Raw genomic sequence first — 15,050 nt, 5'->3', positions numbered from 1 at the left:
TATTTATTATTTATATGATGACATCATTTATTATCATAATCATAAACACAGGCATTTTGTATTTACTGCACTTTGTTATTCTTCTAGTTATTTACATTTAAAAGCTAATGAATCAAAAGGCTCATATTCACAGGAAATTGTGCATGGAAAAATAATGTGGTTAAGATTCAAGAATACTATAGTAATCACATAGACATTAGACAGATTTGAGCCAAAATTCATGTTGAGATTTTTTATTAATAAAAAAAGGATATTTTAAGTGTTTTGTGGATTCAGCTTGGAAAAAGCAATCAACCCAGTAAAAAAATGGAATGCAGAGTACTGCACAATGGTGTATAGCACAACAACGCAGTGCATTTTCCACTGTATTGATAATATCCTGGTCAAGTACTGCAGTTCTGCCACTGAGATCAATCAGCTCCCCATTATATGTTCCCTCTAAGGGTTTACTAAGGCCTCTTTTTTCAAGCCCAGTCTTGCTCCAAGTCCCATAAGAACTGTCCCGGGTTAAGAGAAGAGCCATATATCGGGGACCGGACTGTTACACTGACCCCTCTCCACGCCAAGCTCAATCCTTCTTGGCCCTCTTGGCTTTGGCGATGTTCTCTTGACGTTTTTGTTTCTTCTTCTGCTCACGGTCCTTGGCCTCGATCATCTTGGCAAGTTTCCATGACAACAGGGCGCTGGCGATAAACAGAGGGGTCAAAGCCAGGATAACCGTGGTGAGAAAGCCATAGGGGTCTTTGGCTGCCCACTCCACCACATATTCTGCCCATGCTTTGATATCAATCATCGTCCCTGCACTGACTCTGTCTTCAGCAGCAAATCCTGAGAAGACAGAAAAATTGTAAAATCACATCACTAGATGCAGGATCTCATGCAATGTGTAAAAAGTCATATTCACAAGCTTACATTGTAGTTTAGAGTCATTATTGCTCGCTGTAATTGCCTTTATTGACTTATATTGTCAGCTAGCTAGTTTAGCATGCAGATATAGGAGTTTTGTTTTACCGAGTAAAGATGATTTTTCTTTTGTGAAATAAATCTATACCTATTCATGTTTATATTTAAAAAAGTTTTGATAAAACTGTTAAACCAGTTACAGTTCGGTAACGTTAGGTATCACTGACAGCTAAAAGCTAGCAACACAGCTTTCTAGCGACTGCTCTACAGCATCAATATGAATGAAAATGACACTGTAGTAACTCTGTGTGCACATCTTTATAGAGAGCATGTTGTTCAATGGGATCTGTTTATACAAAGACGAGCACCTACCAGAAAAACCGTTCAATATTTGCCGAGCAGTTATGAGTCGGTAACTGACTGTCGCCAGAAACACCCAACGGTAATAAAAACGGAAGTGAAACTCTTAACGTGTGTGCGTTGCAGCATCACGTCCTCTCAGAACGGAAACTACATATGGCTTAAAAGGAAACAGTGAAAAGTAGTAACTATTAATTGTAAAACTTTCAAATCTGTCTTCAAATGTATGTAAATTAGCCTTTTTATTTTACCATTGATTTTTTTTTTATCGTTGTTAACCTCTGTTTTCATGTTGTCTTGCAAATATATTGTAGAGCATGTAATGTAAATTATATATAACTATATAATTTGAATTATATGTAATTATAACTATGGTAATGATAAATAAATGAAGCAGGACCTTTTTCTGGTTTTTATGTTGTAATTTCATTTTTTAATTTTCTTTATTTGGTGTTATATATATATATATATATATATATATATATATATATATATATATATATATATATATATATATATATATATATATATATATATATATATATATATATATATATATATATATATTTAGATATATATTCCAGATGTATATATACTATTACTTTTTTTATTTGACCGGTTCCAGATGTAAATACTTTGTAAAATGTTGTTTATAATGTGTTTTGAATTAAGTAAAGAGTTTATTATTACGTTTATTTTTAATATTATAATTTTAATATATAATTTTATTTTACTTTACTTTTTTTATTATTCATTGCAGAACTTGTAAATCATACAAGAACAGGGAAATGAGACCAAAGACTTACCTTAAAGGGACTTTGATGAGACGGATGTATTCTTACAAAGAACAATCCTAAAACAAGGACAGAAAACAATAATATGGATTTGCATACATCAAGTTTTGATATTATCCACACAGAGAAAAAAAAAATACATTAAATTGTTTTAACTTTTTGTAAGTCTAAAATGAAGGGGAGTTGAAATGAGAGTCAAATTAAAGCAAGAAAAGGGGGAAAAGACCAAGGAGATTTAAGCCATTTTTGTTTATGAATGAAGAATTTTGCAAGGAAATTAACAACATATTTTGCAGATAATAGCTTTGGATTTTCATAATAAAAAAAAAAAAACATCTTTGAGAGTTATTATTAATCAGACCAATATTTTGACAGCCAAAACTGGCACCGATGAACAACCAATGGCTGTTGCCATACAGATCATGTGACCAAACAAACCATCCAATCACAATCCTCCGAGACGTTAGCGTTGTAATTTCAAACGGGTGTGAGGCTTGAAACAGATTATCTGGTTACACAGCCAGCGACATATCTATCAGCGGGTTTAGCCACCGATATATTCAGTAATACTATTAAATATAGCCTAACGTGTTCAGTAGATGAAAAATAAACTCTCCCGTATATGTAGGAAAAAATGAAAACGGCTGTATAGGTGTTTAATACATCGCGATCTTCAATGAGTTCACACATCGTGACTCCAGGCCCATACAGGGCCACTAAACTGGTAAGTCTCTCCTGCCTTTTTGATCAAATTTGGTCTGGTGATGCATCGCATTTGTTTACAAAGTCAATTACCTGCATCTCAGTTTTATAATGCACGTTTATTTAGCTGTTCAGTTTTTGTGAAACAAATTGAGTTGTTTTTTGAGCTATAGAAGTGCTGTGTTTATTGTTAGGTGTTTCTTTAGCTATATATGTTGTTATAGTTAATATTAAAACTATTTACCATGCCTTTTGCTACTTGTATATTTAATGTCAATTGTAGAAACATTTTGAACAAAAAGAGTAACAGTTATAAACTTGTATTATAACTTTAAACGTATATTATTATTATTATGAATTTATTTTTTTAATATACAAAGTGATAACAAGCTCTTCATGTGATGTTATCTTTCCATTTTCCAGTGGAATGAAGTGACCAAGCTTTTCCGGGCGGGAATGCCTTTGAAGAAGCACCGGCAGCACTTCAGAGTTTACACGAACTGCTTCACCGCATCGGCAGCTGTGGACTGGTTACATGAACTCTTGAAGAGCAACAGCAATTTTGGACCTGATGTCACCAGACAGCAGACAGTCCAGCTGCTAAAAAAGTTCTTGAAGAACCACGTTATTGAGGATGTGAAGTGTAGATGGGGCATGGAAGACCTGGAGGACAACAGCCACCTGTACAGGTATCAGAAACCGTTTTAAAAAAGATTGAAAGAATTTTGGTGAATAATCTAGTAATGTTGTCTGGTTTAAAATATGTTTCAGGTTTCCATCAACATCTCCGCTGAAGCCCATTCCTAACCGTGCCCCTGTTTTGAGGAAAAAGAGCATATCTATGATGGACAGGGAGAGTTTCTTCAAATTCAGGGGCTCTAAGAAATTTGACAAAGAAATATTGGTAATTTTTGATGTTTCAGATGTGTTATTAATGTGAAATTTCATTGCAGATGTAGGCTATAATATCCACTTGCTATTTCACACAGGAAAATGTGGATCCAGAAACACAAGAATCTCCTGTGGGATCTTCCTCAAGTGAGACAGAGCACTGCAGGGAGCTCACAGAGGACGACATTCAAGTCATCTGGAAGAATGTCACACTTACACAGTAAGCCCACCTCCCCCCACGCCATCTGTCATAATTGTAATTTTAGCATTTCAAAATATAATGGGAAAAAGTATAAATGAATGACTTATAAGCCAATAAGTGCTCTTCTGCTGCCATCTAAAGTTTATAATGGTGGTTTGATGTTGTCTTTTTTGCAGTGTTTTCCCCTAGGAAATTCTGTTACACGTCTAACTGTTTTACTAAGAGGGTGTATCACATAAATAAATTAAAAACATTTTTTTTTAGATATGCTCTACATGATGTTCTATATCATCTTTTGAATGCTTAGTTTGCAGAAGTTGGTGGGATCAGGGTCTCTTGAAGATGTTTTGGATCCAGCACAAGTCAATCCCCAGTTCATTATTTATAATATGACCAAAGTCAATAAACACGGAGTCGTTTCATTGGAAGATAAGACAGGTAGGCCAGATGTGTGTCTCTTCAGACTGTGGCGAACATCATATTTTTATATTCTGTTTATTTTGTGTTGTTTCGTCCCCCTCCATAGATGATTTGCCACACTGGGTTTTGTCTGCTATGAAATGTCTTGCAAACTGTAAGTTGTGCTACTTGTGAAGTTGAAATAAGTATTTAAAATGTTTCTACATTCATAAATGTATTTTTGTATATATGATATAAATATGTGATTAATTGATTTTATAATAATGCTTTGTCATTTTTTTTTTCAATCCATCAAGGGCCAAAGTATGACTCCAACCAGCCAACTTACCCAGGCTTTGAGCGGGATGTGTTTAAAACGGTTTCAGACTATTTCTACAGCCTTTCTCAGCCACTGCTTACTTACCAGTACTATGAACTCTTTGTCAACATCTTGGGTATGTATGAAGCACATGCTTGCTTGAACTGTTTTCAGCATTGATAATAATAAGTAATGTTTTTCTGTGCACCAAATCAGCATATTAAAAGGATTTCTGAAGGATCATGTGATACTGAAGTAATGGCTCCTGAACAGAATTCAGGAATTCTATTTTAAAATCTATTCAAATAGTAATTTATAGTAATAATATTTCACAATATTACTGTGTTTTTGGTCAAAAAAAATTTATTCTAAAAGTATGTATTTTTTTTTAAATCTAAACTTTTGAATGGTAGTGTATCCATTTTACAGTTTATGTAAGTATGGTTTGTTACATGAATGATTATTTATTTTAATTTTTTTTTTTTACATAAGCAGGATAAATGGGTTAATATGTCATTTGAGATTCAGGCCTGGATTGTTTGAAAACTCATACACTTCATCCTGTCTGGGAAATGCCTCCTTAAGAACTACCTAAATCATTTGGCTGAGGTTATTATTATATAAAATACTGATGGAATAAACTGTGGAGTCACGCTGCGCTGTTTCTACTGACTGCACTGCTTTTGTGGTGTCAGATGATGTTCAAAACTAACTCTGCCTGCTCCGTTTCAAATGTCTCACCTCATTCTTGAATGTGTTTGCCTGCCTGTTTGTTGTTTATGTTCTGTTGTCTGGTCCTTTGCTAGTTATGTGTGGCTACATCACGGCTCCTAAAACTCAACGTGGAAAGCGTAAAAGCCAGGAGGAACCCAACTGCCCACAGCCATCCAAAATCCCATATGTGAACGCTGCCAACCTGTTCAAATCGACCGAGTGCCTCCTGCTGAGCTTAATAAGAAGGGAGGCCTTCGATGAAGCCGATTCGCCCATGAGGGAAGTTTTCAGTTCAAAAGCAGAGACTAAGTTAGAATCCCATAGAGCACAGGAGCCCGTTTTTAGAGGTAGAAGGGCCAGCGATGGAGACCGGCTGGACGGTAGCTATCTAGAAATTCCTCAGGCTCACAAAACAGAAGTCCCATTTGGCAGGCTTCGGTCAAGAAGTTGCTCTTTGGAGGGAATTGTTGATAACCTTTCAAAGAACAGACATCTCAGATCATCTGAAAGCCTACAGTCCTGCAGCAGTGATAAATCATCCTCTCAAACAGATTCTCCACTAGCCCCAAACCTCAAATTTGAGCTTCAAGGTTCCTCAGTGTCCATAAACTCTTGTGTTCAAGCTTCCAGCAGCAACACAAGCTCACAACTCCCTTCAGATCTTCGCACAACCAACCAGAGACCCTCCAGGGCCCGGCCCAGAAGCATCGGTAACTTGTTTGATATAGAAGAGAATAGAGAAATGTGTGCTAGCAGCTTTAGCATCCACGCTCCTGTGGCTGAAATTACCATGAGGCCAGATTCCACATCCAGCATTGGCCTGAGAGGTCCTGGTTTGCTCAGTTTGCATGGAAGTTGCATGGACATTAGGGCAGGTCCGAGCCTTAGCAGACGCTGTCAGAGCTCTCTGGACCTGAGCAAACCTGCACCCACTTGGCCCCCGTTAGCATGCCGCCCCGAGCAAAGTAAGAGCATGTGAAAAACACACATGAACCATGAGGATGTGCTTCTCTGTTTGTGCTTGAGCATGTGTTTGTTTGTGCCTGTCAGACTAACGTGAATTATAATTCTTAAAGGGATAGTTCACCCAAAAATGTGCTCAACCTCATGTTGTTCCAAACCTATGTATGATTTACTGTACTTTCTTGTATGGAACACAAAAGAGATACTTGGGAGGAAAAAAGCTACTCTTATTTTCTTGTTAAATATCTCCTAGAGGTTTTTAACGGTATAATGGAATTTTGATTTTGGAGTGAACTATCACTTTAATGCTAACTAATTCTATGGCACACTTTGGCTACTAATTATTTTATTTTTTTGTTAATTTCTTTTTTTTAATTATTTATTATTATATTATATTTATTATTATTAATTTAAATTTATTTAATTTTTTTACATGTACATTTATTTATTTGGGAATTTTTTTTTTAATTTGCTTAAAAAAAAAAAAAAAAAACAGGTTAGGCCAGAGTGGTGTGTATGTGTGTCTGCATATTTTCTTTGTTTTCTTGTAATTAGCAGTAATATAATAATTATATATATAATTTATTTACTTTTTTATATATATTCGAAACAACATTTTATTTACTTATTAAAAATGTATAATATATACATTTTTGTAGGTGCAGTTGTGTTGCTTAAAGAAGTTTGTGTGTGTGATTTGGTCATTGGCACTGATTACGTGATGTTTTAGCTTTATGTGTTCATTTTGGTTGTATTTAAGTTACAGTCCTGTGGTTTATTTCGGTTACATGTGAGTCACATGACGTTCCAGGTTTATTGCAGCCTTCATTGGAGCGGGTGGCCATCGAGGGCCTTCAGCTCTGCACATTACTCCTGCCGCCCGCCAGTCGCCGCAAACTACAGCTGCTTCTGCGAATGATCTCGCGTATGAGCCAGAACGTCGACATGCCACGGCTGCATGACATCATTGGAACACGGACTCTGGTCAGGAAGAGTCCAGTAGTTCTTATATATAGATATAGATTTATTTTTGACCTTTTTATCATCTCATTTTCATTAAAGTGAATATTTTATTTTTATGTCCTTTTGTGCACATTCATATATTTCATATACGTTACATATACATTTGTGTGCAGTTGGTGCAGACGTTCTCTAGATGTGTCTTGAGTTGTGAGGAGGTGGGTGATCTGGACGAGCTCTTGGCTACAAGACTGTTATCATTTCTCATGGATCACCATCAGGAGGTCCTGCAGGTGCCTGTGTACCTGCGCAATGCTGTTGAAGATCACATCAGTTACCTCAAATCACTGGTGAGTGCTGACAAACCACATGGAAATGACTCATATATTAAGATATATATTTCTTAGAAATAATGTTTATTTAAATTTATATTTATTGTAATATAGCAGTTTTGTTTAAAAATTTTAAATATATAGGACTATAATTAACTACATCTTGATGAGGCTCTTACGATCACCAGTGCTGCATTTGTTTAATCAAAAATACAGTTAAAAGGGTAATATTGTAAAATATGATTACGGTTTAAAATAATTAATATATTTTAATTAATTCCTGTGATGACAAAACTGAATTTTCAGCAGCCATTACTCCAGTCTTCAGTGTCAAATGATCCTTCAGAAATCATTCTAATATGCTGATTTGTTCAAGAAATATTACTTATTATCAATGTTAAAAACAGTTGTGCTACTTAATCTTTATGAAAACCTCTGATGAATAGAAAATGCTGTTCTTTTTGAACAATTAGAAATAAAAAAACTTTTATAACATTATAAACTTTTTATTATGTTTAATCAAATGCATCCTTGGTGAATAAAAGTGTTAATTTATTAACACACAAAAAAATTCAGACCCCAAACTTTTGAACGGTATTTTATATTAAAAAAAAAAATTTTTTTTAAAGCAACTTGGAACCTGAGGATGAAGGAATAGTGAGGGTTAAACAGAACCTGAGTTAAAACAAAAGCATCTGTTGTCACTTACCACAGAAAATAATTCTGACTCTTCCCTCAGTTTGTAAAATCAAAGATTTTTTGTTTGGATTGTAATGGACATTGTATTGGAGGAATTAAACACAGAACATGTTAAATTGTATTTTAACCAAATTATTCATGAGAAGAGATGCCTCTGTTTATTTATTCATCCGTGCATTATATTTTGTTTATCCAACATTCATTTGCATGTGTTCTGGATCTCAGACCACATACCCAGGTTCTGGTGTTGCCATGCCGACCTACTCATTCTGCAGGCTGATCAGCACTCAGGAGTTTGAAGAGCAGAAACTCTCTGTGTCCCAGACTGCTCTCGCTGACTTACTGGAGAGTCTCATAAAGGACAAGACCATGTCTGTGAAAGAGAAGAAAAAGAAGCTAAAACTGGTATTTATTTACTGAACTTCTGATATCCAATAAACATCCTGCTGTTTCCACGAAAGGGATACAAAATAAGACCTAAAACATTTTTATTACTTTATATTATTTTGTAGCGGTAAATATTAAACACAAAATGAAATTTTATTTAATCACTGGAATAAATTCTTATCACCAAAGTGTTGATTCATAGTTTGTTCCAGTTTATTTTATGACCGCATACAAAAGCAAATACTTTTTTTGTTGTTGTTCTTCTCTCAGTTTCAGAAGGAATATCCAGACATCTACTCGAGACGTTTCCCCACAACAGAGAGTGAAGCTCAGCTTTTTGCAGATAAACCAAAGATAAAACCGCCAATGCTGTTAAGCATCAAGAAAGCCAAAACCTTCAGTATTCGAAACTGAATACCTCTTAAATTAAGTATGAATGATATTTTGGGAGACTGGTTGAGTTTAAATACCTCTAGTTGATCTGTTGCATTGGATTGCATAGTATAATCTGAACAGTAACTTTGGTTGAAGTGTTTTTTTATTTTTTTTTTTAAGTTTCTTATGGGATTTCTCTCTAGTGAAGTGACCTTTTTTTTTTTTTTTTTTTCAGTTTAAGTACAGATGTCTGTTAGTTTTAATGTTATTTATTTAAGGTGTGTGATTTGTTGTAAGTTATTGGGAGCTTTCAGACATTCATAGTGTCATATCTAAAAAAAGCTCAAAGGACCCACAGCAAATATTATGCAGACAGGTTTGACAAGCTGTTTACATGGAGACTTCTTGAAACGAAATGAAGATTTAATTTTTAGTCTTGTAACATTGTTTATGTCTCACTTTTAGTCCCTTGTTGTTCTGTTATCTCTTTTTTTGCGTGTCTTCACTATTCAGGTGCATAGAAAATGTTCACTCAGACTTCTAAAGACAAATATATCGATTTTCTGTGTGATGTGGGAGTTTCCTGGCTACTAAGCTAGTAGGGTGTAATTTGCACTGTTTTTTTGCCATCTCAAATGCGCTAACGTGTAGTCATTTATGTACATATTTTCTTTCTAGTCAGTACTATCTACTGATTGATGTTCCTCTTTTATCAGTGTTTTATCATCTTGCACTCATTGTACTGATTCAGTGGCTTACAAATTAAGAATGAAAGACTAAACTTGGACAGTGATTGATTTATGGTTTTACTGTATCGAGTTAATGAGCATAAGTGAGCCAAATCCATTACGTTTTATGTTGTTTATTACTTTGTTGTATCACCCTAAATACTTGTATTGTTCCTGATCTATGCAATAAACATTTTAAATATGCATTTTTTTTTTATTTGTGTGAAATTACATTTTTAATTATTATTATTATTTGTTTATAATTGCCAGTATTTGAAAGGTATGAACGTGTGCATGTCATTCTATTACCTGACAGAATTACAACTGCTTCTACCTTGAACCACATCAATATTCACATCCAGTCTCCAGTTATGAATGATATGGTGCTCTGGCCCTGGAAAACAAATCATTTCTCATCCAGGGACGTAAACAAAGAAATGTGATTAATGAAATGCCTTTTCACATGCCATGTTCCGTTCCCATGACTATGGACAATTGGCAAATTTTTGTATTGTGGTCATGTGGACTCTTGTTGTTGTTTTAAATACTAAAACAATATACTTCATTACTTTCCTATCATATCTTTTTCATTATTAAAAAATAAATATTCATAAAGCTCTCTGCAAATTGAGCCAGCTCACCACCAGTTTGAATGTTTTCTTCAGTGTTTGGGATAACACATTACCAATTACGTAATCAGATTACTTTTTTCAAGTAACTAGTAAAGTAACGCATTACTTTTCAATTTACAAGAAAATGTACAGATGTGAATTTACTTTTCCTTCAGCCTGAGGTTTATTCATTACACTTTTTGGTGTGACAGGGCTTTTACATTTGCTATAAATAGAACTACTTATATTAAAAACAATCAAGCCCTGTTCATATTAAAAAAGTAATGCAAAAGTAACGTAATGCATCACTTTCCATTAGAAGTAACTACTTTAAGTAACATATTAGTTACTTTTTTAGGGAGTAACTCAATATTGTAATGCATTACTTTTAATAGTAACTTTCTCTAACACTGGTGCTTTTCATTTGAGCTGTAGTGTCTTTTAGGAAGGTAAACATTAGTGGAAATACACTTGGTCTGAACACAAAGGGATTTTTGTTTCAGAGCCTTCCAATCGGTCGAAGGAGGAGGAGGAGTTCTAAGACTTTGTGGCTGTTCCTGGGAACAGAGCAGTTCTGGTTTACACACAGACAGCATCTCAACTCAAACTCAGTTCAACATGGTCAGCTGGTGAGTAATGGAACTTTTTAACTCAGTCAAACTGCTCAGATTGTACATATGTATTTATTGTACATTTTTGGAAAGTGGCAAACTGTAAAAGTATTTATTTTTAAAACGGATGTTTCCTTAATCATTTGTATCCTTTAAGCTTAAGTTTGTATCCCCTTGGCAATGTATAATTTAGAAGAATGTGTGAAATGCCTCAAGAATGAGTATATTAGTATAAGTTTAGTTGATTTGTTTTTCTATTTCATGTCACGTCATTACATTAAAAATGTGGACATCTGTTTTCATTTACAGTATTGAACACCCAGCCGGTGGCTATAAAAAAATCTTTGAGTCATGTGAAGAGTTAGCTGAGCCCATTCCTGCTCATGTCTCAGGTTTCTACGCCTATAATCTTATAAATCAAGAATTTTCAATTTGATAACTTTCCACATTTTACTTTCTAAATGCTTTTCATGCTTTCATTGAAGGGAAAAGTCTATGCAGCTTCTGCTGTGGCTGATGTAAAAACCATGAAGCTTTTGATATGGGAGCTGGTTTATAGACATTCGGGGGCTGAAGAATTAATTTTGTTAAAGTGAACCTTCTCTCTTTCTCTGCAGGCAAAATCCCTGCCTGGCTCACTGGCAGTCTGCTTCGTGTGGGCCCTGGGCTCTTTGAGATTGGAGATGAACCTTTTTACCACCTTTTTGATGGCCAGGCTCTCATGCACAAGTTTGACCTGAAGGATGGACATGTCACTTATTACCGCAGGTAAGACCCTGTGTTACACGTTTGTGTGTTTATCATGCAGTAAAATCCAAATTGAGTTCATTACCTAAAAGTCTTGCAATAAGTTACTATAATTGAAATGACTCATATGCTGGATAATTTTTGTAAAAAGTGGTTTAATACAGAAATTAGATTTTGCTTAATCAAATGCATATTTACTGGTACCTTTAACTTCAGGTTTATCAGAACTGATGCTTATGTGAGAGCCATGGCAGAGAAAAGGATTGTGATCACAGAGTTTGGCACCACTGCATATCCAGATCCATGCAAAAACATATTTTCCAGGTATAGAGAGCATTTTCTATTCAATTTCATTTGGGAGTATAATAATAATGCCATAAAAATAAATTTACTCCTAATGGTGGATTTACTTTTGGTACTTCCTTTTTTTTGTACATCAGATTTTTTACTTACTTTCAAGGCATTGAGGTGACAGACAACTGCCTTGTCAACATCTACCCCATTGGTGAGGACTTCTATGCCTGCACAGAAACCAACTACATAACCAAAGTTGATCCTGATACCTTAGAAACGATAAAAAAGGTAGGCTTTTGCACTGTTGCCCAATTTTGAGGACATTAACAAAAACATACATCTTTTAAAGGAATAGTTCACCCAAAAATAAATATTTTCTGAAAATTTACTCACCCTCAGGCCATCCGAGTTTGTTTCTTCATCAGAACAGATTTGCATTACATCACTTGCTCACTAATGGATCCTCTGCAGTGAATGGGTGCCTTCAGAATGAGAGTTCAAGCAGCTGACAAAAACATCACAACAATCCACAAGTAATCCACATGACTCCAGTCCATCAATAAACATAATAGATTATCGTTCTGTTTTTATCAGCCGTTTGGACATTCTGACGGCACCCATTCACTGCAGAGGATCCCATGCTAAATTTCTTCAAATTTGTTCCTATAAAGAAACAAACTCATCTACATTTTGGAAGGCCTGAGGTTAAGTACATTTTCAGCAAATTCTCATTTTTCAACTGTTCCTTTAACATCTCTACTTCCCATAGGTGGACCTTTGCAATTATCTCTCAGTCAATGGTGTGACAGCACATCCACATACTGAACCAGACGGTACTGTATATAACATTGGAAACTGCTTTGGGAAGAACATGTCACTGGCCTACAACATTGTCAAGATCCCTCCACCACAAGATGGTTGGTTATATTGCTTTGTTGGCCTAAAAGGATCTTCTTAATGCATTCTGTGGAGGTGTTTAACTTTGCTTTAATCATTTATTTAATCAGATAAATCCGATCCAATTGAGAAGTCAAAGGTTTTGGTGCAGTTTCCAAGCAGTGAGCGATTCAAACCATCCTACGTCCATAGGTTGATATAATATAATATGATATAATAATAAATTCTTCATAATTAAAATAAATATTAATAAATTATACATATTTTTTAGCTTTGGCATGACGGAGAACTACTTTGTGTTTGTTGAGACTCCAGTGAAGATCAATCTGCTGAAATTTCTGACTTCCTGGAGTATCAGAGGGACAAATTACATGGACTGCTTTGAGTCAAATGACAAAATGGGAGTAAGTCAGAACTTACTGGCATTATATCATGTTGGAAATGTTAATTATATGTTTGGAAAACGAAAACAACAAAAAAATGCTCTGGGTATTTTGTTCAGTAACTCATCCTCGTCATTTGGTTGCATTCCCAGACATGGTTTCATCTGGCAACCAAGAATCCTGCAGAATACATTGACCACAAATTCAGAACATCTGCCTTTAATCTTTTCCATCACATTAACTGTTATGAGGACCAAGGCTTTATTGTTGTTGACCTTTGCACTTGGAAGGGGTAAGACTGCTTGTTTTTTATATTTATTGAAGCATTAGCTAACATCTCAAAATTGCCAAATAATCAAATGCATCAACTAACAAAAAACACATGCATTTGATAATGGCAGTAAACATGGCCAGAGGAGAGCCCAGACTATGGTGATCATCTGTGGTCTCCTTTCTTTGAATGACAGGCATGATTTTGTGTATAATTATCTATATTTGGCAAACATGAGGCAAAACTGGGAGGAAGTTAAAAAAGCAGCCATGAGAGCTCCACAGCCCGAGGTGCGGCGATACGTGCTTCCACTGGACATTCACAGGGTAAGAGATATCATGATCCTACTTCACCTCAGGAACTATTAGATTGAATTCAGTTAGTTTCTGTCTTTCCAATGCAAAAGTTCATTCCTTTGTACAGCAGTCATTCCTTTGTTGTTTTTGCAGGAAGAGCAGGGGAAGAATTTGGTTTCGCTTCCATACACCACAGCCACTGCTGTCATGTGCAGTGATGGAACCGTTTGGCTTGAACCTGAGGTTCTTTTCTCTGGACCGCGTCAAGGTAAATACTCAGTCAGCACCTTCCTTATTTGGAAACGGTCATAAATACAGCAGAGTTATTTTATTGTTTTATTTTGACTTACTATTGAATTTATATCCAGTACTTAAAATGTAATGAACTTATTAAAAACTAATATGAATAAAAGTCAGATTTCAAAAAAAAGATTGAAAATATTTCCTCTTTGGGTTTTGTTTGTGTTTCAGCTTTTGAGTTTCCTCAGATCAACTACAAAAAATACTGTGGGAAAAATTACACCTTCGCTTATGGACTTGGGCTAAACCACTTCGTTCCAGACCGGGTGGGTGTGACGTGATACTGAAAAAAATTTAATGTTCAGCATTTGCTCCATGTGTGATTTGTGTCTTTTGTGTGGGGTTTTAGATTTGCAAGTTGAATGTGAAAAGCAAAGAAACATGGATATGGCAGGAGCCAGATGCCTATCCATCCGAACCACTGTTTGTGCAAAGCCCTGATGCTAAAGATGAAGATGAAGGTATTCCACATCTGTTACTAAACAGAAAATATATTTTGGATCTTTTTATTATCCCAAAATAATGAGGTTTTAATTCTGGTTTTCTCAGGCGTTCTTATGAGTATTGTAGTGAAACCAGGAGTCACCCAGAGGCCAGCATTCCTCCTCATACTCAGTGCCACTGACCTGACAGAAATAGCACGTGCAGAGGTTGATGTCATGATTCCTGTCACTCTCCATGGCATGTACAAACCTTAAAGGATCAGACCCACGACTCTGCATTTCAGACTATACTTTAAAATTGGTAACTGTTTAGTGTACATGTACATTTTTAATGTAAACAGTGTGATTGTTGCTATTTTAAATGGGCCAGTTATATGACCTAATATGCTTGTAATGCAACAGCTTTATGATAAACTTGTACAGCAAGAAAAATAAAATTTCTACTTCAGCATTTATAAGCAATGATTTA

At 35.3% G+C, this 15,050-nt stretch overlaps 3 protein-coding genes across 5 annotated transcripts; 2 read left to right on the top strand and 1 right to left on the bottom strand.

Moving 5' to 3' along the window:
* Nucleotides 1-217: 217 nt before the first annotated feature.
* smim15 (small integral membrane protein 15) lies at nucleotides 218-1,427 on the bottom strand. The gene is made up of 2 exons (XM_019075300.2): nucleotides 1,276-1,427; nucleotides 218-828 (listed from the first exon to the last, which is right to left on the bottom strand). Exon 2 carries the CDS (start codon nucleotides 791-793, stop codon nucleotides 569-571), a length of 225 nt encoding a protein of 74 aa, XP_018930845.1. The 5' UTR covers nucleotides 794-828; nucleotides 1,276-1,427; the 3' UTR covers nucleotides 218-568.
* A 1,094-nt stretch (nucleotides 1,428-2,521) lies between these two features.
* depdc1a (DEP domain containing 1a) lies at nucleotides 2,522-9,932 on the top strand. 2 transcript variants are annotated; one of them, XM_042729584.1, is made up of 12 exons: nucleotides 2,522-2,781; nucleotides 3,183-3,448; nucleotides 3,531-3,663; nucleotides 3,749-3,870; nucleotides 4,160-4,290; nucleotides 4,379-4,426; nucleotides 4,569-4,706; nucleotides 5,377-6,249; nucleotides 7,059-7,231; nucleotides 7,384-7,557; nucleotides 8,464-8,643; nucleotides 8,896-9,932. In XM_042729584.1, exons 1-12 carry the CDS (start codon nucleotides 2,734-2,736, stop codon nucleotides 9,037-9,039), a joined length of 2,430 nt encoding a protein of 809 aa, XP_042585518.1. In that variant the 5' UTR covers nucleotides 2,522-2,733; the 3' UTR covers nucleotides 9,040-9,932. The 2 variants fall into 2 exon arrangements, with proteins under 2 accessions (XP_042585518.1, XP_042585519.1); XM_042729585.1 differs by lacking the exon at nucleotides 5,377-6,249 and having other exon boundaries at nucleotides 2,523-2,781.
* Nucleotides 9,933-10,847: 915 nt separating this feature from the next.
* LOC109058080 (retinal Mueller cells isomerohydrolase) lies at nucleotides 10,848-15,022 on the top strand. Of its 2 annotated transcripts, none has more exons than XM_042729583.1 (14): nucleotides 10,848-10,968; nucleotides 11,260-11,342; nucleotides 11,568-11,718; nucleotides 11,914-12,021; nucleotides 12,138-12,279; nucleotides 12,761-12,908; nucleotides 12,999-13,080; nucleotides 13,160-13,292; nucleotides 13,424-13,563; nucleotides 13,739-13,868; nucleotides 14,001-14,106; nucleotides 14,310-14,404; nucleotides 14,488-14,599; nucleotides 14,688-15,022. In XM_042729583.1, the coding sequence occupies exons 1-14, from the start codon at nucleotides 10,958-10,960 to the stop codon at nucleotides 14,834-14,836; spliced, it is 1,590 nt and encodes a 529-aa protein (XP_042585517.1). In that variant the 5' UTR covers nucleotides 10,848-10,957; the 3' UTR covers nucleotides 14,837-15,022. The 2 variants fall into 2 exon arrangements, with proteins under 2 accessions (XP_042585517.1, XP_042585516.1); XM_042729582.1 differs by having other exon boundaries at nucleotides 13,992-14,106; nucleotides 14,688-15,020.
* The last annotated feature ends 28 nt before the right edge of the window (nucleotides 15,023-15,050 follow it).

The sequence above is a fragment of the Cyprinus carpio genome, chromosome B8 (genome assembly GCF_018340385.1).
Source record: "Cyprinus carpio isolate SPL01 chromosome B8, ASM1834038v1, whole genome shotgun sequence".
In the NCBI taxonomy this organism is placed as follows: Eukaryota; Metazoa; Chordata; class Actinopteri; order Cypriniformes; family Cyprinidae; genus Cyprinus; species Cyprinus carpio.
The sequence above is the reverse complement of the archived record's forward strand: the minus strand, read 5'-3'. Positions and strand labels throughout refer to the sequence as shown.